This window comes from Hemiscyllium ocellatum, chromosome 6, assembly GCF_020745735.1.
Source record: "Hemiscyllium ocellatum isolate sHemOce1 chromosome 6, sHemOce1.pat.X.cur, whole genome shotgun sequence".
Taxonomy (NCBI): domain Eukaryota; kingdom Metazoa; phylum Chordata; class Chondrichthyes; order Orectolobiformes; family Hemiscylliidae; genus Hemiscyllium; species Hemiscyllium ocellatum.
In genome coordinates this window covers 77335681-77361696 of record NC_083406.1, presented here as the reverse complement: position 1 = coordinate 77361696, position 26016 = coordinate 77335681, and the positions used below count along the sequence as shown (strand labels likewise).

The window sequence follows — 26016 nt, the reverse complement described above, 5'->3', positions numbered from 1 at the left end:
CCTCCAAACACACTACTTTTGAACGTAAATTGACCCAAAAAGCTTAAATATAAACAGAAAAATGCTGGAAATGCTCACAGGGAATGTAGCTGTTCTGATGAATAGTCAATGATCTGAAGTATTAACTTTGTTTCTCACCACAGGTCTGCCTGATCTGTTAAGTATTTCCAGCATTTTCCATTTCTACTCAATACTTCTCCTTTTTGAGACGAATGACTCCTGAAATTGTATATGCTTCTCTGTTCTTCATCTGCATCTTAAGGCATCTACTTGCCTTGAAAAGTATTCTTCTTATTTGCATTCTTGAGAAGCAGCCGAATACTGCAGTTGTCTTTCATAAACCATTGGTATAAGTATTATTCCTTGTTCTAGCTATCTCTTATTCTATTATAGATTATTTGAAATCTGGATACCCTTGGTGTTTCACTCAATTAACTCATCCTTTCTTTGCAATTTCACATTTTCCAGTACTCAAATTATAACATATGCAAATAACCTTTGTTTAATGAGCTCTGACCTTCGATGTTACCAATATATAATTAACTTTCCATAGTCCAGCTTACTATTTGAAAGGTAGCAGAAGCATGTGCAATCCCTGGATGGCATGTTGGCACAATGGTTAGCACTGCTGCCTCGTAGTATCAAGTACCTGGGTTTGATTCCAGTCTTGGATGACTGTCTGCATAGAGTTTGCATGTTGTGTGTGGGTTTCCACCAGGGGCTCTAGCTTCTTCCCACAGTTCAAAGATGTGCAGGTTAGATGGATTGGCCCATAGTGTCCAGGGATGTGTAGGCTTGGCAGATTGGTCAAGGTAAATATGAGAATTGGTGAGGTGCTGGGTCTGGATGGGATGCCCTTTGCAGGATTGGTGCAGACTTGATAGGCCATATAGCCCCTTTCAGCACTATATGGATTCCGTTATTGTTTTCAATGACGTTTCACGAATCCCATTTTTTGCCACTAACCCCCAAGGTGCACAGACCTCCTTCAATGCAAGAACACCCCAAGTGTAATGGATCTAGATTCCCTATTATTTCCAAATCATATAATTTTTTTAACGTTACGTATACAATTATCACAAAGGCTATCTTTTTCCTTTTAGTTTCTCTGCTAGTATTGGAATGGCTAGTATTGAGGATAGCATCATTCAGATTAGTTTAAATACTGGAAAATTCAAAATTTTCATGTAAAAAAATGGATTTGAAAGATATTGGCTTAGAGTAATTACAATCTGAGAACAGCTTAACAATATACTTTTGTGTATTTGGTAGTGATTGAGCATGTGATATTAGTGGAGAAAGTGAGGACTGCAGATGCTGGAGATCAGAGCTGAAAATGTGTTGCTGGAAAAGCGCAGCAGGTCAGGCAGCATCCAAGGTGCAGGAGAATCAACATTTTGGGCATGAGCCCTTCTTCAGGAATGAGGAAAGTGTGCCAAGCAGGCTAAGATAAAAGGTAGGGAGGAGGGACTTGGGGGAGGAGCGTTGGAAATGCAATAGGTGGAAGGAGGTTAAGGTGAGGGTGATAGGCAGAGGAGATGACCTGGGGTGTGCAGTGAGAGAGGGACTCACTGAATTCCTTGTAGAGGGAGGAAGAGAGCCTGCTTGGCACACTTTCCTCATTCCTGAAGAAGGGCTCATGCCCGAAACGCGATTCTCCTGTTCCTTGGATGCTGCCTGACTTGCTGCGCTTTTCCAGCAACACATTTTCAGCATATGATATTAGTGTCAAGAGGAGTTCATGTCCACTTCTGTTTTAATTACTTGCATCTCAATAAGTAATTAGATGTGAGATTTAGCCAATTATTAGGAGCTAATCAGTGGTAGCTTCGGGGGTTTATCATTAATATTGCAACTGTGCATGGGCAGGAAGGGCATCCTCTGCAATTGCAAAATCACTAATTGCAGTTGTAAAGAAAACAATATTACTTCTAAAAGGCCATTTAAATGCAGAATTGTTAGCAGATTTCACTTGGTAGTTCTATGGTAGAATGGAGCACCCTGACAATTTATTGCTAACATGAACTGTCATGTTGGGCAACTGTTGAAGTATTCACTTGTGCTTGTGTTTGGATGGGTTGGAGAGGAGAGGCAGAAAGAGAAAGTGAGAGAAGAAGCCTAATTAGCCTAATTCTGCTGATTGTAGATATTTCCAAATCGACAAAAAATATTATTTAAAGAGAAGCAAGTTCTTCACACAACGAGATCAACATGTTTTCCAAATCAGAAGCACCAAACAGCACATGAACTGGCCAGTCATCTAATTTCCCATTTGTGGAATCGTGATGGGTGCAAATTGGTTGCTACATGCATCTACAACAGTCACTACACTTCAATTGAATTAATTTGGGACATCCTGAATACGTGCTAAATTGCTTCATAAACAAGTTACTTTGCACAAAGAAAATCAACAGCTAGATGCCCAGGTAAAGAAGGTATGGAGACCATGCATAATACTGCAGTGGCTCATTTTTATGCTTCACCATTGGCAACTGAGTTTTCAGTTATTGTGACCTAAAGTTTTAGAATTATTTTTAAACATCTTCTATCTCCACTTTTGACTGCACCTTTAAGACATTTCTTTAATCAATCTCTTTGTTATTACTCCCATGACATACCTTTGGACATTTTATGATATCAAATGTCTGAGTGAAAATTGTTGGTATTTACAATACTAATGTTCTATGGTTCTATGCTTATAAATTGTCAAGCTTTGCCATTTGAACAAACCTGCAATAGGTTCTATCAGCCAAATGTGTTTATATGTTTTCATGTTTTAATTTTTCTTCTTTTTCCCCAGTGATCATTTGGCCAAAGGATTAATCACAAACAATTGAACTGTGACCTATTCCCAGCAGGGGCTGACATGGCTGAAAAAATTCAGCTGTTGACTTCTGTGCTTAACATGACTTCAGAGACAGTTGTGGATAAATACTGAAACATCCTGTTGCTGTTCTTCACGTAGCCTCTTGGAGATTGACAGCATGCTTTCTCATATTGTATTAAAATCCCAGTCAGAAAGCTGGAGTGCATCTTCACTGAGTGATTCTGCACAGAATGAAAGGTCATATCATGTCAATCTGGACAGATCTAAATTTGACAGCTACAAGTCATTAAAAACCTACTACAGCAGCAGTTACAACATAAATCATTTTATGCTTTGTGATCCATAGATACATTTAAATATGTTCATCAATATTACTTCATATTAAAACACCCTGAAGCATTAATGTTTAAAATGTAATGTATTTATTTCAGTAAAAATAATGATTATGCAAAGAAAAATAGTGTATAAAGTCCTAGTACATATAAAATGCAGATCCCAGTAATAATCTATTCAAGCCTCAAGTATAACCCCATTCATTTTCAATCGATCATGAAGGTTTATCCAAGCATCTCTGAACCACTGACTTTTCTCATCACTTGATGTTAGTTCCACATCAAAGAACCTGCAAACATTTGCATATACTACCTCCAAGAAGCATTCATTAATTATTAGCAATTACTGAATTTCATAGATTGCTCTGATATTCCTGAAGGGCTGGGAGGAATTGTAAATACCAAGTTGAAGTAGAAATATACAAATCAACCAATTAAAACACTGTGGCTTAAAGGCTTTTCTCCCCTTAGCCTTCGTAAATATAATTAGATACAGTTTCCTGTTTCCTACAGCTCCAGTAATTTGATAGAAAAGCTAATTATTTTCCACAGTACTTCTTTATACAGGTATTTGGAGACAAGATTGAATCAGTCTTGCATAAGGTTAGCTTTCTACTGTTGTTTGCTGATAAACTTGGTTCTTAAGAAAAAGTGGAATTGTACTGTGCAACTGGACTGCAAATGAACAAAAGTATTCAGATTGGGTTCTAATAAAGTGAATTACTGAACCAACATTGTAAACCTTGGGAAGGTGAGGTGCGCAAAGAGGACTGGCTGGACTTTGCAAGCAAGGGGAAAAAAAAGAGTAAATGCAAAAGAAATTATGTTTACTAATTATTAGTAAACATAAAAAAGATTAACAAACTGGAAGCAGTGTTGAGAAAAACACACAAGATACCGACACACTAAGATGTTCAAGGCTCAGAATAAGTAACCAACAAATTAGGTGCCTCATTATTAGATTATGTGCTAGCAAAAGAGAATTATACACAGTTTTTGATTATAATAAAAAGGATTTATGTCAAAGATTCTTTTAAAAGTATTAATTCCTGAGTTTAGAAGAATGAGGGGATCTTGGGCAAACGTACCAAGTTCTAACAGGATTAGACAGGGTCTAGATGACTGGGGAATGCAGAACCAGGAGTCAGAGCCTCAAGATATGAGGTAGACTATGTAGAACTGAGATGAGGAGAAATTTCTTCATCCAGAGAGTGGTTAGCCTGTGAAATTTTCTGTCACAAAAAGCAGTTCAGGCCAAAAATATGAATATTTTCACTGAATTAGACACAGTTCTTAGGCTAAAGGGATCAAAGGAAAGGGAGAAAGTGGGAGTAGGATGCTTAGTATTGATCATATTGATTTGGCGGAGAAGGTTCGAAGTGCTGAATGGCCTATTCTTGCTTCTGTTTTCTATGTTTCTATATTTCTGAGCTACTTTCTGTGATGCGGAGAGAGAGAGGTGGGATTTCTGGAGCAGGAGGAACAAGAATGAATGGGCATCATCAGGGTTAGGTGGCACCAAAACATGTTCCCTTTGTAAAATTCCTTAGAACTTTTTTGAGTTAATTTCACTCAACCCCTTACAATATGGGAAATTACATGCAGAACTATCTTTGACTGAAAACAAGGCAGAGAACCAGTTGGCTCTTTCAACTCCTTAATTCCCATGAATTAATTAAATGGGTCCAGGCTAAAGCCTTGTCGCAAATTCAGCAAAAAACCATATCACATATGGAAGAGAAAACTGAATATGAAATTGGTTATATGTGAAACAGTAAACACTTAGTTTCTGTAACCTGATTTGAAATTTGAAATCTGATAATTCACTAATTTGAGGCAAATGTGATAAGTGTTTTCTACCATAATAAAAAACAAACTGAGGCTCATCAGACGATGTACACTTTATATCATGATGGAAGGGATTATATTTATATGCTGAGAACATTGAAATCATTTGAAGGGACAGCACTTATCTTGCTCTATCCCTGTCAGATGGCCACATCTAGTCCTGTAGGATGCAGCAAATATCAAGAATAAAGAAGCATTGTATGGTTAGGTACTGCCTAATATGTTGCCTAAGCAAGGCAAGAAATTGCTTCTCTGGATTTCTCTTGCAGCAGTGAATCTTACGTATTTTTACTGCAGTTAGCCCTTCATCAAGTAGTTGATTTCTTCATGAATCATCTGAAAGAGTAGTCTATTCCTTCGTGTCCATTTGGTTGTAATAAAGATATTTTTGTTTTCACTTTTGCTCTTCAAAAGCACATTGTCAAATAAAAAGCCGTCAATATAACAATGTCACACTCAGCATCATAAATCATGAACTCAAAACCAAACAGCACATCATTCCGCAAAATGCTGAAGAAAAACTCTTTCTGAGGAATTGGAAAGAATAGATTTGAATGTGCATTGCCTCCTTTGGTTGTCCAAGGTTCTGTGATTAAGATACCCAAGATACATTACTGACAGTTTTGCTCCTCACAGTAATGTCATACAGGCATCCGATGTTGACGACTTGCTTTTTTGTGTTTGGCTTGAAAATTCTCCCAGTGCACAGGATCCTCTGGTGCCATAGCAATGGCTGATGAGATTAGATCGTTAAAGGACAAGAGTGTGAACTGGGGTGGTTCTTGACTAATATCCTCTTGTACCTGCAAAACAAAAATGTTAAGAGTCATGATTTGGAGATGCCGGTGTTGAACTGGGGTGTACAAAGTTAAAAATCACACAACACCAGGTTATAGTCCAATAGGTTTAATTGGAAGCACACTAGCTTTCAGAGCGACGCTCCTTCATCAGGTGGTTGTGTGATTTTTACCTTTGTACATTAAGAGTAGTTATTTAAGTGAAAGAAAGATCACTTAAATACTTGGAAAACCATTTAACAAAGTATCTTACACTTATTCACAAAATTCTTGGGGTATAATGTAATGTATGCAGCATTATGGGAGTTGGTGGCATTGTGATAGCATTAGAAGATTTGTAATTCAAAGGCCCAGGCTTAATATGCTCTGAGGACATGAATTCAAATCACACCATATTGCTGATGGAATTTAAATTTCATTAATAAATATGGAATGAAAGTTAGCTCCTTAATGGTCACAATAAATAGAAAGGTTAGAATACAAATAATTTATATGGGGCAGAGTTAGGCCATTTAGACCTTTGAGCCTACTCTACCATCCAACAATCTCATAGCTCATCCTTGACATCAATTTCATTTTCCCACAATTCCCTTTGTGTCCAAAAGTCAATCTCAGCCATGGATACACCATCCACAGCACTTGGGAGTAGGAAATTTCAGAGATTCACAACCCTTTATACAAAGAAATATCTCATCTCACTCCTACATGACTGATTACTCATAATGTGGAGGTGGTGACATTGAAGTGGGGTGGACAAGGTCAGAAGTCAGACGACACTGGGTTATAGTCCAACAGGTTTATTTGAAATCACAAGCTTTCAGAGCATTGCCCCTTCATCAAGTGAAGTAAGAGAGAAGCGCACAGACATAGAATTTATAGGCACAAAGATCAAAAGATCATAACAAATGGTGTGAGTGGAGTGTCGTCAGGCCAAATAATAGGTCTGTGCAGGTGATCAAGACTGTCAGATGGTGTGAGTAAAGTATCAACAGTAAAGAATAACAAGTGAAGGGATGACCTCTATTCCAATTAAATGAGGCAAAAAGATAACTATAAAAAGTTAAAAATAAGGTGGTACTTGAGACAAACCAAATGAGGTGCATTTCTAACAAACAGTTGGTAAGCTGATTAGTTTTTTAGTTGGAGAACTTGAAGTAAAATGCATTGCCAATTTCTCAAGATGTACAAAACAAAACACCATACATTGTGAATGCTTGCACTAAAGTATGTGCATTGAAAACTCAGAAAGCTCTGAATTAGGCTCACTGGCCTCTTTCATTGGCTGCACTGAATTGATTTGGGAAGAAAAAAAATAGAGGACCTACAGCAAATATTAGTTTCATAGTGGAACAACATATGAATTCTACAAAGCCACAAAAGTTTTCCTGAGGTGATGTGGTGGTTGCAAGCGGTCTCAGGTCTAATAGCTCTTTCAAAAATAATAATGGCAGAGGAGCCAGCAAATTGCACAGGGATATGCAAGAACACTGTTGCATGTCCCAAGTTTGCTTTTACAGGAAGTCAATACCTCTTTGCGAAACAGCATTATCGTTATGTACATCAATTGTAATTCACGTGTATGCCAAAGTGTTACTAAATGGTGTTACAAAATCTGGTAACATTGACAGTGACCATTTGAGAATTACTTTTATTACTAAATGTGCAATGCAGTAAACAATGCTATATCATGCAGCAGGGCCTTGACAGATTATGGTGAAGCTGAACTAGTATTCAAAGCATGGGTTGGTAATCTCAAATGTGATTTTAAATTGAGTGCCACTGAACGTCAAGCAATGGAGTTTATTGTAAACAAGTGTCAACTTGGCTGAATTAGGAGCACTCGTTCCTTCAAACAGAAATTATAGTTTAAGTTCCATTTCAATGCTTCAGCATTTAATCTAGGTTGCCCCTTCAGTGTGTGATTGTCCACATGAAAATTAAAAATCCCTTTCAAAGAAGATCATGGAACTCATAGATTGTCCGTTCTTCTCTCATCCAACAGGGCCATTTATCTCATTGTCATATGTAAGACCTTTCACCAAACAAAGCAGATGCCCCATCAAGCAAGTTGTCTAATTCAGTTATGTGAAGCACTTTGGAATGCATTAGACAGACAGTAAAATGCAATATAAATGCAGGTTATCGAACAATGATTCTACAAATTCAATTAATTATGTTTAAAAATTAGACAGACTCTTCATTAAGGAGGAGAAAGTGAGGACTGCAGATGCTGGACATCAGAGTTGAGTGTGTGATGCTGGAAAAGCACAGCAGGTCAGGCAGCATCTGAGGAGGAGGAGAAGGAGAATCGACATTTCGGGCATAATTACTTCATCAGGAATGAGGCTTGTTGGTCAGGGCTGAGAGATAAATGGGAGGAGGCAGGGTTTGGGGGGAGGTAACTGAGGTGGATGAAGGTGAGGGATAAGGTGATAGATCAGAGGGGGCAGTGATGAACAGATCCAGAGGGCGGTGCCGAGTTGGAGGCTTGGGACAACACCAAGTTATAGTGCAACAGGTTTATCTGGAAGCACTAGCTTTCGGAGCACTGCTCCTGATGAAGTAGTGCTTCCAAATAAACCTGCTGGACTTCCCTTGGTGTTGTGTGATTTTTAACTTTATATTTCACCACACATCTTTTGGATAGTTCTTTGTGTTACTTATAAATTTTATAGCACCTTTTGGCCTATCATGACATTTCAGGATTTCTAAAATGGCTATGCATTTCACCCCAAGTCTCTGGTTTTTTTTCTCAAATATTGATCAATTTTCTTTTAAAAAAAAAATTCTGATCTTATTTCCATTATTCCTGGTAAAAGCACTCCAAGTCCAACAATTCATCATTGAGTAGAAGAGAGAAATGAACCTCTCTCCCATCTTTTCTGCGTTACAGTGTTGCGCTATGGAACTCCTGACTCTTCACAGCAAAAATAGCTTATCCCCATTTATGCAATCAAAATGCTCCTTTTGAAAACCTGCCAATCCACCCCGCCCAAGCTTCCTTAAAAAGCATAGCAGTGCACTCAGTTAAAGGGAAATCTGAAAACAGACATGAAAGCTGGCCTGGGCAGTGAAGCCCACATACCTTGCAATATTTTTTCCTTTTTAATACTTTTTAAATTAGAAAATAGTAGCCACCAAATCTGTTGGAATGAACAGACTGTTTGTATCCTAAATACTATGCAATAGTCAGTAGCTTTAATTACCTGTAGAGCATATTTGCCAAACATGTCTGGTTTGCCAAGTGCAACAGCAACATGATGATTATCATCCAGAATAGTTTCCTAGTAAACAAAATAAAGTTCAAATCATCTTAGTTTTGTACATCTGAAGGTGAGACATTGAACTGGAAGTGGATGAACACACTGTAATGTATCTTCAACAATTCAAACAAAACCATCTTAATATGATTAATCTGAACTAATGCACAGGTGTCAAGTTAATAATTAGCTAACTGGACGGGATAGATGCAGAAAGGATGCACGCGATGACCAAGGAGTTCAGAACCAGCAGTCACAGTCTAAGGGTAAAGGGTAAGCCTTTTACAACAGAGGTGAGGAGAATTTCTTCACCCAGAGAGAGAGGTGAGCCTCCGGAATCTTCTGCCAGTTGTTGAGGGAAAAAAGAAGAAAACTTTCAAGAAAGATGTAGATGTAGTTTTTTTTAAAAAAATCAATTCATGGATGTGAACATTGCTGGCCAGACCAGGCTCTAATTACCCAAAGGAGAAAGTGAGGACTGCAGATGCTGGAGATCAGAGCTGAAAATGTGTTGCTGGAAAAGCGCAGCAGGTCAGGCAGCATCCAAGGAGCAGGAGAGTCGATGTTTCGGGTATGAGCCTGAAGAAGGGCTCATGTCCGAAACGTCGACTCTCCTGCTCCTTGGATGTTGCCTGACCTGCTGCGCTTTTCCAGCAACACATTTTCAGCTCTAATTACCCAAAGGGCAATTGAGAATCAACCACATTGCTGAGGATGTCGAGTCACACGTAGGCCAGACCAGGTAAGTCTGGCAGATTTCCTTCCTTAAAGGACATTAGAGACCAGATGGGGTTTTGCCAACAATTGGCAATGGTTTCATGGTTATCATTTGATTCTTAATACCAGTTTTGTTGAATTCAAATTCTACCATCTGCCGTGATATGATTTGAATGTGGGTCCCAAGGACAGTACCTGGGTCTATGGATTAATGGCCTATTCATAATATCACTAGGCCATCACCTCCCCCTAAGTTCTTAGGACCAAAGTAATCAAAAGACATGGAGAGAAAGTAGGAACAGGGCACTGAGTTGGATGATCAGCTTGATCATAGTGAAAGGCAGAGTTGGCTCGAAGGGCCAGATGGCCGACTCCCACTCCTATATTCTATCTTTCAGTGTAATATAAAACCGTTGCACAAAATTATGGAAGAGGTACAATACAACACATTTTAATCTGTTTATTTGACATTCTATGTAGCTAGGTAGGATGCACAAACAGAGGCCTTTAAACCATATTCATGTTATTTGTATAACATTGTGACAGACAACAAATGAATTTAGGAAATCGCTGCAGCAAGCTATTTAATTGAGTGAAACAGCCAGCTAACTCATCAGGACTGAACTGTGGAAAAGAATGGCTGAGAATCAAGATGACCAAGAGATAATAGGATAGTTGAACCAGACAGACAACTTGGGGAATTGATAATATTTAGGACATCTTACAAATCTGGTGGAGGAAGTGCAGCAGAAACATAAACCCAGGACTGTCATCAGATTCATCAACTGACTAGGGTACTGTGAAAGTCAAGAAGGGATCTCAAAATGAATGTCATTTGTGATTTTAATTAGGATGGCTTAAGTAATATTTCTCATCTCCTCCACAGAATGTGTACAGATTGCTTTTCTGATGTTGATTCCTAAATAAGTCACAATTATTCAAGTTAAAACATTGGAAAACTGAGGGCATTATCTTCACCTGTAGCAAACTCTATGAACATGATGACTTATTGAATCTTTAATAGCTTTCCCACCCAATTTTTTTTCGTTTGTTCATTCACAGGATGAGGGCATTGCTGACGAGGCAGCATTTATTGCCCATCCCTAACTGCCCAGAGGGCAATTAAGAGTCTGACTGTGGATCTGGAGCCAGATGTAGGTCAGACCAGGTAAGGATGGCAGTTTCCCAAAAGGACATTAGTGAACCAGATGGGTTACGTAAATCAGCAACTTTAAACGTTAAATGAATGTGTGTGTAAAAATGATTTTGTGTTAATGATGTATGTTTTAAGTTCATTTGCTTTTTGAAATTATGATAATGCACTAGTACGTTTTACTATATTGAGTTTGAAGCAAAGTTCAGAATGGGAGTTCTAGATTAAGTGGGAAGTAATTGGAAAAAAAAGGAAATGTTGTAAATACTAAAATTTGAGTAGAAATTTCAGATTAAAATTGAAACTCAATTGTTTTTTGAACATATGAAAATTATAATCTGGATCTGAATGCACAGACGTGGGCTGGCTTTGTGCTTGGATGCTGTTAATTAAAGACACTCAGACTGATTTTAAACTTAAGAAGCTGGGAAGGGTGAACAGTGGAGGCTGGGGTAGGGATGATTAGATTTACATACTGGGACAAAAGGGCAATTTGAGTACCTAATTTTTGAAAGCTTGGAATTTGGAAAAGTTTCTAAATTGTTCAAGACGAGCAAACATATGTAGTTTCTTTGGCTCTGAACTGGAACACACCTCCCATTTGTATGACTAATCAATTTGGTTTTATCTGAATTGATCTTTTATATTATTTTTAAACAGGTGGCATTTGCAATTACAGGACAAAAACATCTCCTAACATTTTTAAAAGTCAAAGAACGTTATGACAGTATATGAGGGTTTGGACTTAAGGCTTTGCTTTTTGAAAAGTTTGATTAAAACTAATTACTATTTATTGTCTCAAGTGCTTGTAAGTTTGTTGCAGTTGAACTCTCAACAACCTAGATACCTATGTTTGATAAGTTGATTTGTAAAATAATCCACTGAGCCTTGAAATTGACCAGTCAAATTGATATAAATTGCTGCTCTATTCACTCAAAAAGGAAATGTCAGTTCAAAAAGGATAGTTGGAATTGTTAACTGAGATGATAATAGAAATAAGTCCAGGTAGTTGTGGGTTTCTCAGTATCAAGGTAAAATCTTACTTTCTAATCTTTGCACAATCCAGCACCTTCAACCATTCCTTGATAACAGGTTGTTAAATCAAACTGGCTTGCTGCAAATGTTTCTTCAGCTCGAAGAAGTAGTTTATAATAGTTACCAATGTTTTGCCAACCTGCCATGGAATGAGGCCTAAGAGAAACGTTTAGAATGGTCACAGTGTTAATTAATTTTTAAAAATGTAGGTACAAACCAAGAAATAACTTTCCAGAACTCAACCATTACACTAGATCAATCAGAGGAGAACCACAGCAACTGAATAACCTCAAGACAGAGGTGGTGATGGCATAATTGTCTACTCTGGAATATTGCCTGTGACGTGGTGTGAGGTGACAAAATGAAAATCCCTATCAATAACTTTGATAAAGAGCTTTAAAATCTATTTTACTTTGTTTAATGTATCACAGACATAATTTTGAAGGAATAAAATGAAAAATAAAGAAAATGTAATTACTATCTTTTAAGGCCCTATAGACAGCACTTAAATAAATTCAGAAGTCAGATGACACCAGGTTATAGTCCAACTGATTTATTTGAAATCAAAAGCTTTTGGAGTGTTGCCCCTGTGTCAAGTAAAACGAGAGAGAAGCACACAGGCACAGAATTTATAGGCAGAGAGATCAATGGGCAGAGAGAGTAGAAATTCAAAGAAACAGTGTAAGTGGAGTGTCGACAGGTTGAATAATAGGTCTCTGCAGGTGATCAAGAGTGTCAGATGATGTGAGTGAAGTATCAACAGCTGAATTACAAGCGAAAGGATGACCTATAATCCATATAATCCAAATAAATGAGGCAGAAAGATAATTAAAAATAAGATGGTGCTGGAGACAAAGCAAATTACCAGAATAACATAATGGATATAAGAATCACATGCCGGGGGTCTAACCAAAGTTATAAGTAATCCAAAATTGTACAAACTAATTAAGGTAGAAAGATCATAACAATTTATTAAGGTAATGGTATCAAAACAGGACAGTAAGGAAGATGTTACAGATACATAAATGTGGTGGAGTCACATGCAGTGTGACCTCAATCCAAGATCACAGTTGTTGCTGTCTTTATGGGTACAGAACTTGGCTATCAGTTTCTGCTCAGCAATTCTTCACCTTGGAGGATGTTTACCTAAAGATTTGGGGCTGAGTGTCCTTGACTGACATTTCTTCCTGAGGAAGAAAATCTGTTTTGCCAGAGTGAGCTGTCAAGACTGGGTTGTTAACTATATTAGTGGTTGAGATAGACAGATTTTTAATCAGTGAAGGAATCAAGAATTATGGAAAAAAGGCAGGAAAGTGGAGTTGGGGATTATCATATTAGCCATGACCTCATTGAAGAGGTCCTATGTCATATGGTCTTTTGATAATCAAAACAGTTCTTATAGGATACTGTCAACAAATAAGATATGTGTATTAGTCTTTTTTCTGATGTGTCAATGCAATACACCACTTCTACATTGCTTCTTTGCTGTGAATCCATAAGCCTGGACCTCTGAAGCTGGTTTTTAAAGACAGCAACATGTAAAAATGTCAGTTTGTCATCTGACACATAGGTAATGTACCCTATATATACATTGTTTGCAATGCACATGTCTCTGTGAATGCAGGTAGAACAACATGTGAACTGAATTAAATGTTTTAGTGGTGCTCAAGGGCAAACCTCATCTTAATGCAAAATGTTAACAGTATAAAAGTGATTATTCAATTTCCAAATATTGATCTTGTGAATAATATTGTTAATAATTGATATCTACTAACTAAAATAATTATTAAATGTAATCTTTTTAGTATAAAATTAATTGTTCAGAGCCAGAGATGTTGTGCAGAATTAATTGCAGTCTAGCATAACATACTAAAAATCCAGTTACTCATTGATCAGCGAGACATAACTTTATCAAGGACTTTGTGATCATCTGGACTTCTGTGCTTAACTGTAAATGTGCAGTATCTGAAGTTCCAGTTGGCTTCACAGTTATAATGATAGTGAACATTGATAGTTTTACCAAAATCTGGGCAGTTGAAACCATTGTAAGAGGAATGAATAAATCAGGGAATATATCCAAGAATTACTTCTATTCATGTTCTAGTGGTTGGTTTCAGGATCGCTTTGGTTTGTCAATGGGTACTTCAATAAAAATAGGTGTGTACATACTTGTACATGGGAATGATGCAATCACTGCTTTCTTTTTGCCTTGTATTTTGAAAAAGAATTTCCCTTGGAGAACAATTCAAACTAAACAATTATAAGCAAAAGTGGAAAACATCCGCAGTGACTGCCTTAATTATTCCAATGTTAATATTTTTTATTAGCATTTTCCTCTCACAACTGGGCATTGCATTTTCACCAGCAGGCAATTACTTTATGATTTGATTATGTATGTATGAAAATTGACACTCTATTTTATTGAAAGAATTCTTCTGTGGGTATGAATTCCTCTCTAATTCCCATAACTGTGCATCATGCAACTCAGGTACTGTACTTCCAGTTTTAATTCATGCCATTAAGATCTGTTGACAGTAGTCCCAGTAGCAAGAAGCTGTGGTTCTGCTTAGATTAGTAGTGCGAAACAAAGTGATGAAAATTACAGGACTAAAGGCAGCCACTGGTTCTGACATTTTGTATCACTGCTACCTCTTCAATTGAAGGTAGTTACTCTATTCAAGTTGCCCTATCTTTTCCCTGTATTATTTTCTCAGCCAATGTTGCAAAAACGTCATAAAACCTAAAGTGGGTGCATTTAGCTTACCAATCCAGTGTCAATATTGCCACGTTTGAGCCTTTCATTGTAAGTGTAAACCCAAAATGCTAATAAAATATATGACAGACAAGTTCGTAGCAAGAATAGCCTGCTCCATAATCAAAAATACGTCGCTAATAAAAACATGCAAACAAGGAACAAGAGTAAGTCACTCAGCCCTTCCAGCTATGTTCTTCCTTTTAATAAGATCTGATATTAACCTCAATTTCATATTCCTGAATACCCTCGATAATCTTTCATCCACTTGGTAATCACCAATTTACGTAGCTCCACTTTACAAATATCTAAAGTTTCTGCATTCACTGCCCCTTGAGGAAGGGAATTCTAAAGACCCACAATCCTCTGGGAGAATTTGTTCCCCTCTCATCTCTGCCTTAAGTGGGCAATCCCTTAGTTTCAAAGAATGATTCATAGTTCTAGATTCGCCTAGAAGGAAACATCGTTACAACATCCATCTGGTCAAGTCCCCTCAGCACTTAAATCACATCTGACTCTTCAAAACTCGAGAGTCTAGCCTCTCCTCATGAGCCAGTCCTCTCATTCCAAATATTAGTCTAGTAAACATTCTCTAAACAGCTTCAGATGCTCTCAAATCCTTCCATCGGTAAGATGACCAGTAAATATTGCACACAGTATTCTAAAATGTGGTCCCACCAAAGGCCCATAGAACTGAGCATAACCTCCCTTCTCTTGCATTCATTTTCCCTTACAAAACAACATAATATTGTATTAACCTTCCTGATTACTTGCTGTACCTGCATACTAATCTTTTGCCGATTTATGCACCCAATCTCTGCATCTCAGAGCTCTTCAATTTCTCAGCATTTAAATAAAGGCCTCTTAATTCTGTTTGCTGAAATGGACAATTTCCCACTGTCCCATATTTTGCTCCACTTATCAAATCCTTGCTCATTTGTTAAACCTATATTCCTTTGTAGGCTTCTTATGTCCTCTTCATAAGTTACCTTGCTGTCTTAAAAAAAAGCAAAGAACTGCGGGTGCTGGAAATTAGTAACAAGGACAGAAATTGCTGGGCCCTTTACACATTCCTTTGTCTGTCCAATTGCTGTTCTTTCTCTCTCTGGGCTTCATCTCCAGCTATCATTTACTCCTCCCCCCCTTTCTCCACCCCATCTTCAACTTTTACATCAACATCTTCCTACCTACAATCAGTTCTGAAGAAGGTCACTGGACAGGAAACATTAACTCTGCTTTTGCTGCACAGATGCTGCTGGACCTTCTCTGCTTTCCCAGCAATTTCTGCTTTTGTTTTATATTCCTAACTGTACCTGTGTCATCAATAAATTTAGCTACATTACCCTCATTCTCTTCAACTAAATCAGTTAAAATAAATTGTAATAAGTTGAGTCCCAGCACTGAGCCCTGTGGCACATCACTTATGACATCCTGCCAGCCTGACAAAGACCCATTAATTCTGATTCTCTGCTTTCTGTAAGCCAGCCCAATCTTCTATCCAATATCTTACTCCCTACAGCATGGGCCTTTATATTCTACAATAATCGGTGATGCAACACCTTTATTAATTCCATTCTGGAAATCTAAACACAATTGGTACACTGGTTTCTAATTATCCTTGCACAAGCTACTTCTTCAAAGAATTCCAATAAATTAGTGAAACATGATTTTGCTATGACAAAAATATGTTGGCTCAGTTTGATTACTATGACAAAATGGAGACAGAGAGCTGAATCAAACCAGCCTTCTTACCGCTGTATTTGCAACCCAGTAAAATTAAAATACTCAGTTACCCTCAAAATTGATCCCATGGTTCCTCTCCAGGGATTATAGCTTAATCAAAAGATATAAAATATTAAAGTAGCTTTGGCAGAGCAAAGTGAAACAATAAGGTAATCTAATTAATATCTATGATTTAAACCCATTCCTCTTTAATTATATTCCCCACTGTCACAGAAAGACAAGAGACACAAAAAAAAGTAGGGAACAAATCAAACAAGAAAAATAAATGAGACTCAACTGACCAATTCACGTTTAAACTGTTTCTATGATTTGTAATCTCTTGGCACATGCGATTGTATCTTGCTTGGTTACTGATGACAATGATGAATGCAGATAGATTCCAGTAGGCTCCAAGGAATATTCATTTAACTCTTATAATTGAGATTCTATTCTCTGAACTTTCAACAGCTGGTACTGGGAGATAAGATAGACAGCTTACAAATCTTCATGCTTTAGCATCATCAGCCAAAGTCCATCTGTCAGAAATTCCAATTCGAAACAATTCAAAAACTCTTGCCCCTCCATCTGTTTGATTATCATGTCCTCCCCTCGACTTGCTGGTGCTAATTCCCAAGTACTGACCTCATTTATGGCCAAACATCTTCTACTTGGTTAAGGATTTTAAAGAAGAAATAACCGTAAATAACTTTCAGACTGGGCCTCATGAACAAATAACAGCTTGCATGCTCTCTTGTTTTTAACAAAAACTGCTGTTCACAGTCCAAAGGTCACCTTACAGCTCTTAGTTCACAGCTCTAAACCAAAAATAATAAAAAAAAGTACAAGTAAAACTAATGGAAAATCAGCAAGGGTTCTAACATTACCTTGAACGTATCCGGGTTCCGTATTATTACATTTTAAATAATATTTTCCCTATGACAAATGTTAAACTAAATGGTCTATAATTTCCTGCTTTCTGCCTTCCTTCCTTTTTGAATAAAGGAGTTACATTTGCTATCATCCAATCTAAAGAAATCTTCACAGAATCTAATGATTTTTGGGAAATTAAACCAATGCATCAATAATCTCTAAATAAAAACTGAAAGAACTGAGGGATGCTGTAAAATCAGAAACAAAAACATAATTGCTGGAAAAGCTCAGCAGGTCTGGCAGCATCTGTGAAGAGAAATCAGAGTTAACGTTTCAGGTCCGGTGATCCTCAGAGGAAAGGTCATCGGATCTGAAATGTTAACTCTGATTTCGCTTCACAAATGCCGTCAGACCTGCTGAGCTTTTCCAGCAACTTCTGTTTTTACATCAACGATCTGACTGGCTACTTCTTTTAGGAACATAGAAAAATGAGTAGGCCATTCAGCCTCAAGCCAGTTCTAGTGTTAAAACCCTGGGATGAAATTTGTTAGTACCTGGGGACTTGTCAACTCACAGTTCTAACAATTTACGAACTGATTTATTTCTGGGATGTTATTTCTATCCTCTTTACAAGTAACCTCGATATCTGATCAAAGTGTCTGTTCAATTTGTCTGCTTTTCGTTATACTCCATTACTCATTCCCCTGATTAATTTTCTATAGGGCCAACACTTACTTTGTTTAGTCTTTTCTTTTTAAAATATCTGAAAAAACTTTGCCAATTTTTTTTCAGAATTTTGGTCAACTTTCATACTCTAATTCTCCCCCTCCCCATTAATCTTTTTGTAATTTGTTGTTTTCTTAAAAATATTTTGTTTGATCCTCTGATCCTTTCAACAATTAAATGGTTTTTTTTAATTTGACACTTCCTTTTGACATTGCCCATTCATTATGGGAAGTGGATCTGTCCCTTAGAAGTTTCCTTATTTGTTGGAATGTATCTATTTTGTGATTTCTCAAATATCCTCTTAAATGTTTGCCACTGTATCTCTACTGACCTACCCCTTAACCTGAATTGCTAATTCACCTTTGCTAGCTCTGCATTCATGCCCTTATAATTGTCCATTGTCAGAAAAACCCTTCTGCCTCACTCCTACCCTTCAGGGAAAGAAATCTGCCGCCCTCACATGGTTGGGCCTACATGTACGTCCTGTTCTACAGCAATGTGGTTGATTCTCAACTGTCCTCTGAAATGGCCTTGCAGGCCAATCAGTTGTCTGGGTACAAAGTTTCAACAAAGGAATGAAACCAATGCACCATCTAGCATCAAACTGGACATTGGAAAATACAATGGTACAAAAAGCTGTACTGATCTGTAAAGGCCTCCTTATTAACATTTGCGGCTAGTGCCAAAATTGGGAGAATGATCTCAGTCTGATATAGTCATAGTTGCAAAATCAAAGCAGACAATTGCCCAGACAGTACCATCACTATTCCTGGATATGTTCTGTCCCACCGGCAGGATAGGCCAAGCACAGGTGATGGCACAGTGGCATTCAGTTGTGAAGGTGGTGTTCTGGGAGGCCTCAACATTAACTCTGAACCTCAGGAAGTCTCACAGCTTCAAGTTAAACATGGGTAAGGAAAGCTCCTGCTGTGTACCACATACCATCCTCCCTTGGCTGCTGAATCAGCATTCCTCCATGTTGAACAACACTTGGAGGAAGCACTGAGGGTAGCAAAGGCACAAATGTACTCTGGGGCAGTTCAACAACAAGCAGCAGCAGCAGCACTAACTTAGTTAGTTGGTCAGGTCTAAAGGACACAGCTGCTAGACTGGGTCGGCGGCAATAGTGAGGGTGCCAGCAACAGGGAAAAATATCATATCCTTATCAACCAGCTAGCTGTAGATGCAGCTATGACAGTATTGCTAAAAGTCACCACAACATAGGCCTTGTGGAGGTAAAGTCCTGCTTTCACATTGAGAATACCCTCCATTGTGTTGTGTGACAGCACACTGTGCCAAATGGCTCAGACTTTGAACAGATCTAGCAACTCAAGACAAGGCATCCAGGAGGTGCTGTCAGCTATCAACAGCAGCAGAATAGTACTCCAGCACAATCTGCAATCTCATGACCTGGCATAACCTCTATTCAATTCTGATTTAATGTAGAGTGTAGGAGAGCACAACTCTGAGGATCTCATGCAACAATGTCCTAGGATTGAGATGAATGACGTTCAACAATACAAACATTCAGGTGCTTGACATGACTGTTATCAGTACGGAGATTCACCTCAAATTCCCAATGATTTCAATTTTGCCAAGGATCTATGATGTTAAAGGTGCTTTCACCTTACCCCAGAAATTCAGCTCTTTCATGCATAGCTGGACCAAAGCTTTAATAAGGTCTTGGGGCAGTGGTCTGGTTGAACCCAGTCTAAGCATCAGCAAGCAAATTATTACTCAGCAAATGCTATTGGACAGTACTGTGTAACGATCTTTTGGGAGAGCATTAATCTTTACAAAGAAGTTTGAGCTCCCAGTGTTTAACTGAAATTATGATCCACAACTATGCACTTCTTAAACAAAACTTTTACTATACAAGAATTAATCAAAGCACTGACTTATCAGTATATTTTATAAACATCTATACTTTAAACCCCCAGGTACTAACAGGACATCTTGAAGTCTCCCTCACATCTTAATAGAATCATAGAAGACAGGAGCAGGTCTAGAGTATTTGATCTCTTGAGCCTGTTCTAACATTCAATATGATCATGGCTAATCATCGACTTCAATACCCTCATCACGCCTTTCCTTCACATCTTTGATACCTCTCACCAGGCTACCTCCTTCTCAAAAATACATCATGTTTTGGCCTTAATTACGTTCTGTGGTAGTGAATTCCACAGGCTCACCATTCTCTGGGTGAAGACAATTTTTCTCATCTCAATCTTAAAAGGTTTACCCCTTATCTTTAAACTATGCCCTCTGATTCTGGACGCTTCAACCACCAGGGACATCCTCCCTGCCTCTGACCTGTCTGTCTTCAAAGAATTTTATAGCTTCCATAAGATCCTTCCATATTCTTCTAAAGTCCAGTAAACACAATCTTGACCAACTCAACCTCTCCTGATGTGTCAGTTCTGCCATCCCAAGAATCAATTTGGTAAACTTTTGTTGTGCTCCCTCAATGGCAAGAACATCCTTTTTCAGATAAGGAGATCAAAACTGATACAACATTCCGGGTATAGCATCACCAATCACCAAAGTTGCAGCAAGACACCCTTGTTCCTGCACTCAAATCCTCTCATTATGAAGGCCATGATACAGTTTTACCTTCTTTACTGCCTGCCTACTTTAGCAGCTAATGCACAATGACACATGGGTCTCATTAAACAATCCCTCCTCTCAACTTACAGCCATTCAATAATAATCTGCCTTCCTATGTTTGCTACCTAGGCGGATAACCTCATATTACCCACATTATACGGCATACACTCGAACACTTACACAACCTGTCCAAATCACACTCCAGCATCTCTGCATACTCCTCACAGCACCCACTTCCACCCACCTTTGTATCATCTACAAATTTTGAGAGACTACATTTGTAATAGTTGTGATTCACTGGAACTATAAATAGCACGAGATAGTCGGAAGGTAAACTAGCATCCTCTCAGCTTCAGTCGGCCCTAGATTGTCTTTCCTAGTTCCTGTGCCAGGTCACCTGACCCACTCTCTTAAAGGGGCAATACCTAACCCGCTGACACCGGTACTTTGTCTTCCTGGGAAAAGTACGTAATTTTCAGGTTCCAGTTGGCAACATCCTTCTTTTCCACTAATGGTAACTTTGTCAAAGCATCTGCATTACTATGGTTCTCCGATGTTGGTATCTGATTTCATTTGCTGAAAAATGTGTTGCTGGAAAAGCACAGCAGGTCAGGCAGCATCCAAGGAGCAGGAGAGTTAATGTTTCAGGCATAAGCCCTTCTTCAGGAATGGCTTCTGATTTCATGTGAGTAGGCTGACAGAGCCAGTGCCCATTTCTGCAGGTATGCTGCTGTCATTGTCAGTACTCCTGTATGTGAGCAAAAATGGGAGGTGCGTAGTCTGTGGTCTGTCACCAGCACAAAGTGCCTGCTGTAAAGGAAATGGGTGAACTTCTTAATAATGAAAACTATACTCAATCCTTCCTTTCCCAATTCGGCATATTCCTCTGTTTTCACATTCGCATTGAGGTTATTAATGATGCGCCTTCCTCTCAATTCAGCAAGATGTGTGACAGTGCAGTACCAAGCCCATAAGGCAAGGTGTTGCATGCTAACTGTAGTGGCAACTTTGAGTCAAAATAGGCCAACACTTCTGACCAATTTAGGGTTTGCTTCACCTACCAGTAAGCCTCCTCACATTCCTGGGTTCACTTCCATAGTCATCCCATTCTCAGCAACCAATGCAGGGCTTCAAATATGGTTGCCAGATCAGATATGAACTTGCCATAGTAATCTACAAGTCTCAAGAACAATCTCAGTTGAGATGCATTCTCTTGTTTGGGGGTCTTCATGACAACATCCATTGACTTGTGTGCTTGTGTAGTCTCTCAGCATCAATTACATGGCCTGAGTACTCTACGGTGTCTTTGAAAGATTCTCATTTCTCCCTTTTTACATGTGCTCCTGCAAAACTCTTGCAAATGCATTTTGAGTCTGGCTGCCTATTAATCATGCCCCAATTTAACTTTAATTTCTGTAACCAGGAGGCATCCAAATAAGGCAGTCTGGGACCGTGAGAGATTATAAAACCTTACCTCACAAACTGGGGCCTTCACTTCGGGATCAGAGCGGGAGCAAATGGAGAGCAGTCTGAGAAGGTACGAGATTATAAAAACTTACCTTGTGGCTTTGGGGCCTGCACTTTGGGACTGGAGCTGAGTGGGAGCGAACGAAGAGCACGAGATTCTGATTCAAAACGGTTTTGACTGAGGAGAAACTGAAAACTGATGTCACATCAGGGCTATGATTTGATTGGCTAAAAAGGGGTCTGCGTTACATTGAATCTCACTAATTTATTGCTTACAACTTGCATAAACAGAGGTACAAAACCAGTTAAAATTTTAAAAAAAGCAAATTCCAGTGACCATGTCTGTAGTAAATGTTGGTTGCTGGAAGAACTCTGGCTCAGAGTCGATGAGCTGCAGTCTGAACTTTAAACATTGTGAACCATCAGGGAGGGGGAGAATTGGATGCTGTGTTTCAGGGACAGATGGGTATGATTGTGAGTGAGGCAGGTGGGGAGATCCAGGGGGGAGAATTGCAGGAGCCTCAGCCCTTGTCCTTGTCCAACAGATTAAGAGTTCTGCTCCCTGTGAGGATGGAAGTGGGGATTACAGGGAAGATGAACCAACTGACTGCAATACCATGGTGCAGGGAGCCATTCAAGTGGGGGGGGGAGAAGAGTAATGTTCTTGTAATTGGGGATAGTATAGTTAGAGGCTTAGGCACTGTTATCTGTGACCAGGATCGAGAGTCCTGAAGGTTGTGTTGCCTGCCTGGTGCTCGGGTTCGGAATATCTCATCTGGGCTGCAGAGGAACTTGGAGTGGGAGGATAAAGGTCCGTTGATCGTAGTCCACATAGGTACCAACAACATCGATAAAATGAGGGCAGAGGTTCTGCTAAAGGAGCATGAACAGCTAGATTAGAAAGCAGAACCAAAAAGTTAATCATCTCTGGATTACTACCTGAGCTAATTGGCACAGGGTCAATAAGATTAAGCAGGTAAATGTGTGCTCAAAGGTTAGCATGGGAGAAATGGGTTTGAATTCATGGGACATTGGCACCAGTACTGGGGAAGAAGAGACCTGTTCCAATGGGAAGGTCTTCATCTGAGCTAGGACCAGAGTCCTAACGAATTGTGTAATTAGGGCTATACACAGAGCTTTAAACTAAATGGGATGGGGGTAAAACAATGACTACAGATGCTGGAAACCAGATTCTGGATCAGTGGTGCTGGAAGAGCACAGCAGTTCAGGCAGCAACCAAAGTGCAGTGAAATCGACGTTTCGGGCAAAAGCCCTTCATCAGGAATAAAGGCAGTGAGCTGGAAGTGTGGAAAGATAAGCTAGAGGAGGGTGGGGGTGGGAAGAAAGTAGCATAGAGTACAATGGGTGAGTGGGGGAGGGGATGAAGGTGATAGGTCAGGGAGGAGAGGGTGGAGTGGATAGGTGGAAAAGGAGCTAGGCAGGTCGGACAAGTCCGGACAAGTCATGGGGACAGTGCTGAGCTGGAAGTTTGGAACTCGGGTGAGGTGGGGGAAGGGGAAATGAGGAAACTGTTGAAGTCCACATTGATGCCCTGGGGTTGAAGTGTTCCGAGGCGGAAGATGAGGCGTTCTTCCTCCAGGCGTCTGGCGGTGAGGGAGCGGCGGTGAAGGAGGCCCAGGACCTCCATGTCCTCGGCAGAGTGGGAGGGGGAGTTGAAATGTTGAGCCACAGGGCGGTGTGGTTGATTGGTGCGGGTGTCTCGGAGATGTTCCCTAAAGCACTCTGCTAGGAGGCGCCCAGTCTCCCCAATGTAGAGGAGACCGCATCGGGAGCAACGGATACAATAAATGAAATTAGTGAATGTGCAGGCAAAACTTTGGTGGATGTGGAAGGCTCCTTTAGGGCCTTGGATAGAGGTGAGGGAGGAGGTGTGGGCACAGGTTTTACAGTTCCTGCGGTGGCAGGGGAAAGTGCCAGGATGGGAGGGTGGGTTGTAGGGGGGCGTGGACCTGACCAAGTAGTCACGGAGGGAACGGTCTTTGCGGAAGGCGGAAAGGGGTGGGGAGGGAAATATATCCCTGGTGGTGGGGTCTTTTTGGAGGTGGTGGAAATGTCGGCGGATGACTTGGTTTATGTGAAGGTTTGTAGAGTGGAAGGTGAGCACCAGTGGCGTTCTGTCCTTGTTACGGTTGGAGGAGTGGGGTCTGAGGGCGGAGGTGCAGGATGTGGACGAGATGCATTGGAGGGCATCTTTAACCACGTGGGAAGGGAAATTGTGGTCTCTAAAGAAGGAGGCCATCTGGTGTGTTCTATGCTGGAACTGGTCCTCCTGGGAGCAGATACGGTGGAGGTGGAGGAATTGGGAATACGGGATGGCATTTTTATAAGAGGTAGGCTGGGAAGAGGTGTAATCCAGGTAGCTGTGGGAGTCGGTGGGTTTGTAAAAAATGTCAGTGTCAAGTCAGTCGTCATTAATGGAGATGGAGAGGTCCAGGAAGGGGAGGGAGGTGTCAGAGATGGTCCAGGTAAATTTAAGGTCAGGGTGGAACGTGTTGGTGAAGTTGATGAATTGCTCAACCTCCTCGCAGGAGCACGAGGTGGCGCCAATGCAGTCATCAATGTAGCGGAGGAAGAGGTGTGGAGTGCTGCCGGTGTAATTACAGAAGATCGACTGTTCTACGTAGCCAGCAAAGAGACAGACATAGCTGAGGCCCATACGTGTGCCCATGGCTAGCCCTTTGGTCTGGAGGAAGTGGGAGGATTCAAACGAGAAATTGTTAAGAGTGAGGACCAGTCCAACCAAACGAATGACAGTGTCGGTGGAAGGGTACTGTTGGGGACGTCTGGAGAGGAAAAAACGGAGGGCTTGGAAGCTCTGATCATGGCGGATGGAGGTGTAGAGAGATTGGATATCCATGGTGAAGATGAGGCGGTGGGTTTCAGTTATAGGGGAAATTAGAAAACCTGAATTAAAGGAGGGAGTAAGACTGCAGAACTCAGGAGAATTTATTAAAATTTCCAGCACCGACACAAATAGGACAGAGTATATGGAAAGGGTTTAGCAATCAAAATTCAAGCACAGGGGACAAACGAATGACAGTGAGAAGAGGGACAATTAATGCAGGACTGAAGATGTTATATCTGAATGGACACAGTATAAGCAATAAAGGTAAATTAGCTTGTAGCGCAGATTGAAATTGGCAGGATTTGACATGGCGGGCATCTCTGAGATGTGGCTGCAAGGGGATCAGGATTGGGAGCTGAATATTCGAGGATATACATCTATCGAAAAAGTTAGGCAGGTGGGCAGAAGGGGTGGAGTTGCCTTATTACTAAGAAATGAAATTAAATAAATAGTAAGAAACAAAGTAGGGTCAGATGGTGTAGAATCTGTATGGGTGGAATTGAGGAACTTCAAAGGTTAAAAAAAAAACATAGTTAGAGTTTTGTACAAGCTTCCAAACAGTGGTCAAGAGCTAGGATGCAAGATACGCCAGGAGATAGAAAAGATGTGTAGGAAAGGCAAAGTTACAGCGATCATAGGGGAATTCAATATGCAGGTTGACTGGGAAAATCAGGTTGGTAGTGGATTGTAAGAAAAGGAATTTGTGGAATGTCTACAAGATGTCTTTTTGGAGCAGCTTTTGGTGGAGCCAACTAGGGAACAGGCAATACCGGATATAGTGTTGTGCAATGAGGCAGATTTGATAAGGGAGCTTAAGGTGAAGGAACCCTTTGGAGGCAGTGATTATAATATGATTGAATTTACTCTGCAATTTGAGAGGGAGAAGATAGAATCAGAGGTAATGGTATTACAGCTGAATAAAGGCAACTCCAAAGCCATGAGGGAGAAGCTGGGTTGAAATGACTGGGAAAGGAGCCAAGCAGGAAAGGCAGTGGAACAGCAATGGCAGGAATTTCTGCAAATAATTCAGGAGACAG

General features: G+C 39.8%; 1 protein-coding gene across 3 annotated transcripts in view; it reads right to left on the bottom strand.

Annotated features, from left to right (window-relative positions):
* Nucleotides 1–3272: 3272 nt before the first annotated feature.
* The window catches only part of aasdhppt (aminoadipate-semialdehyde dehydrogenase-phosphopantetheinyl transferase), an 86537-nt gene continuing 63793 nt past the window's right edge, over nucleotides 3273–26016 (bottom strand). For 2 of the 3 annotated variants that reach the window (XM_060826678.1, XM_060826679.1), the window contains exons 5-6: nucleotides 9011–9088; nucleotides 3273–5810 (exon numbers count right to left, since the gene is read on the bottom strand). In XM_060826678.1, coding sequence (XP_060682661.1) covers nucleotides 5649–5810; nucleotides 9011–9088 — 240 coding nt within the window. In that variant the 3' untranslated portion in view covers nucleotides 3273–5648. The remainder of the gene's footprint in view (nucleotides 5811–9010; nucleotides 9089–26016) is intronic. The other variant, XM_060826680.1, reaches the window with a different exon arrangement.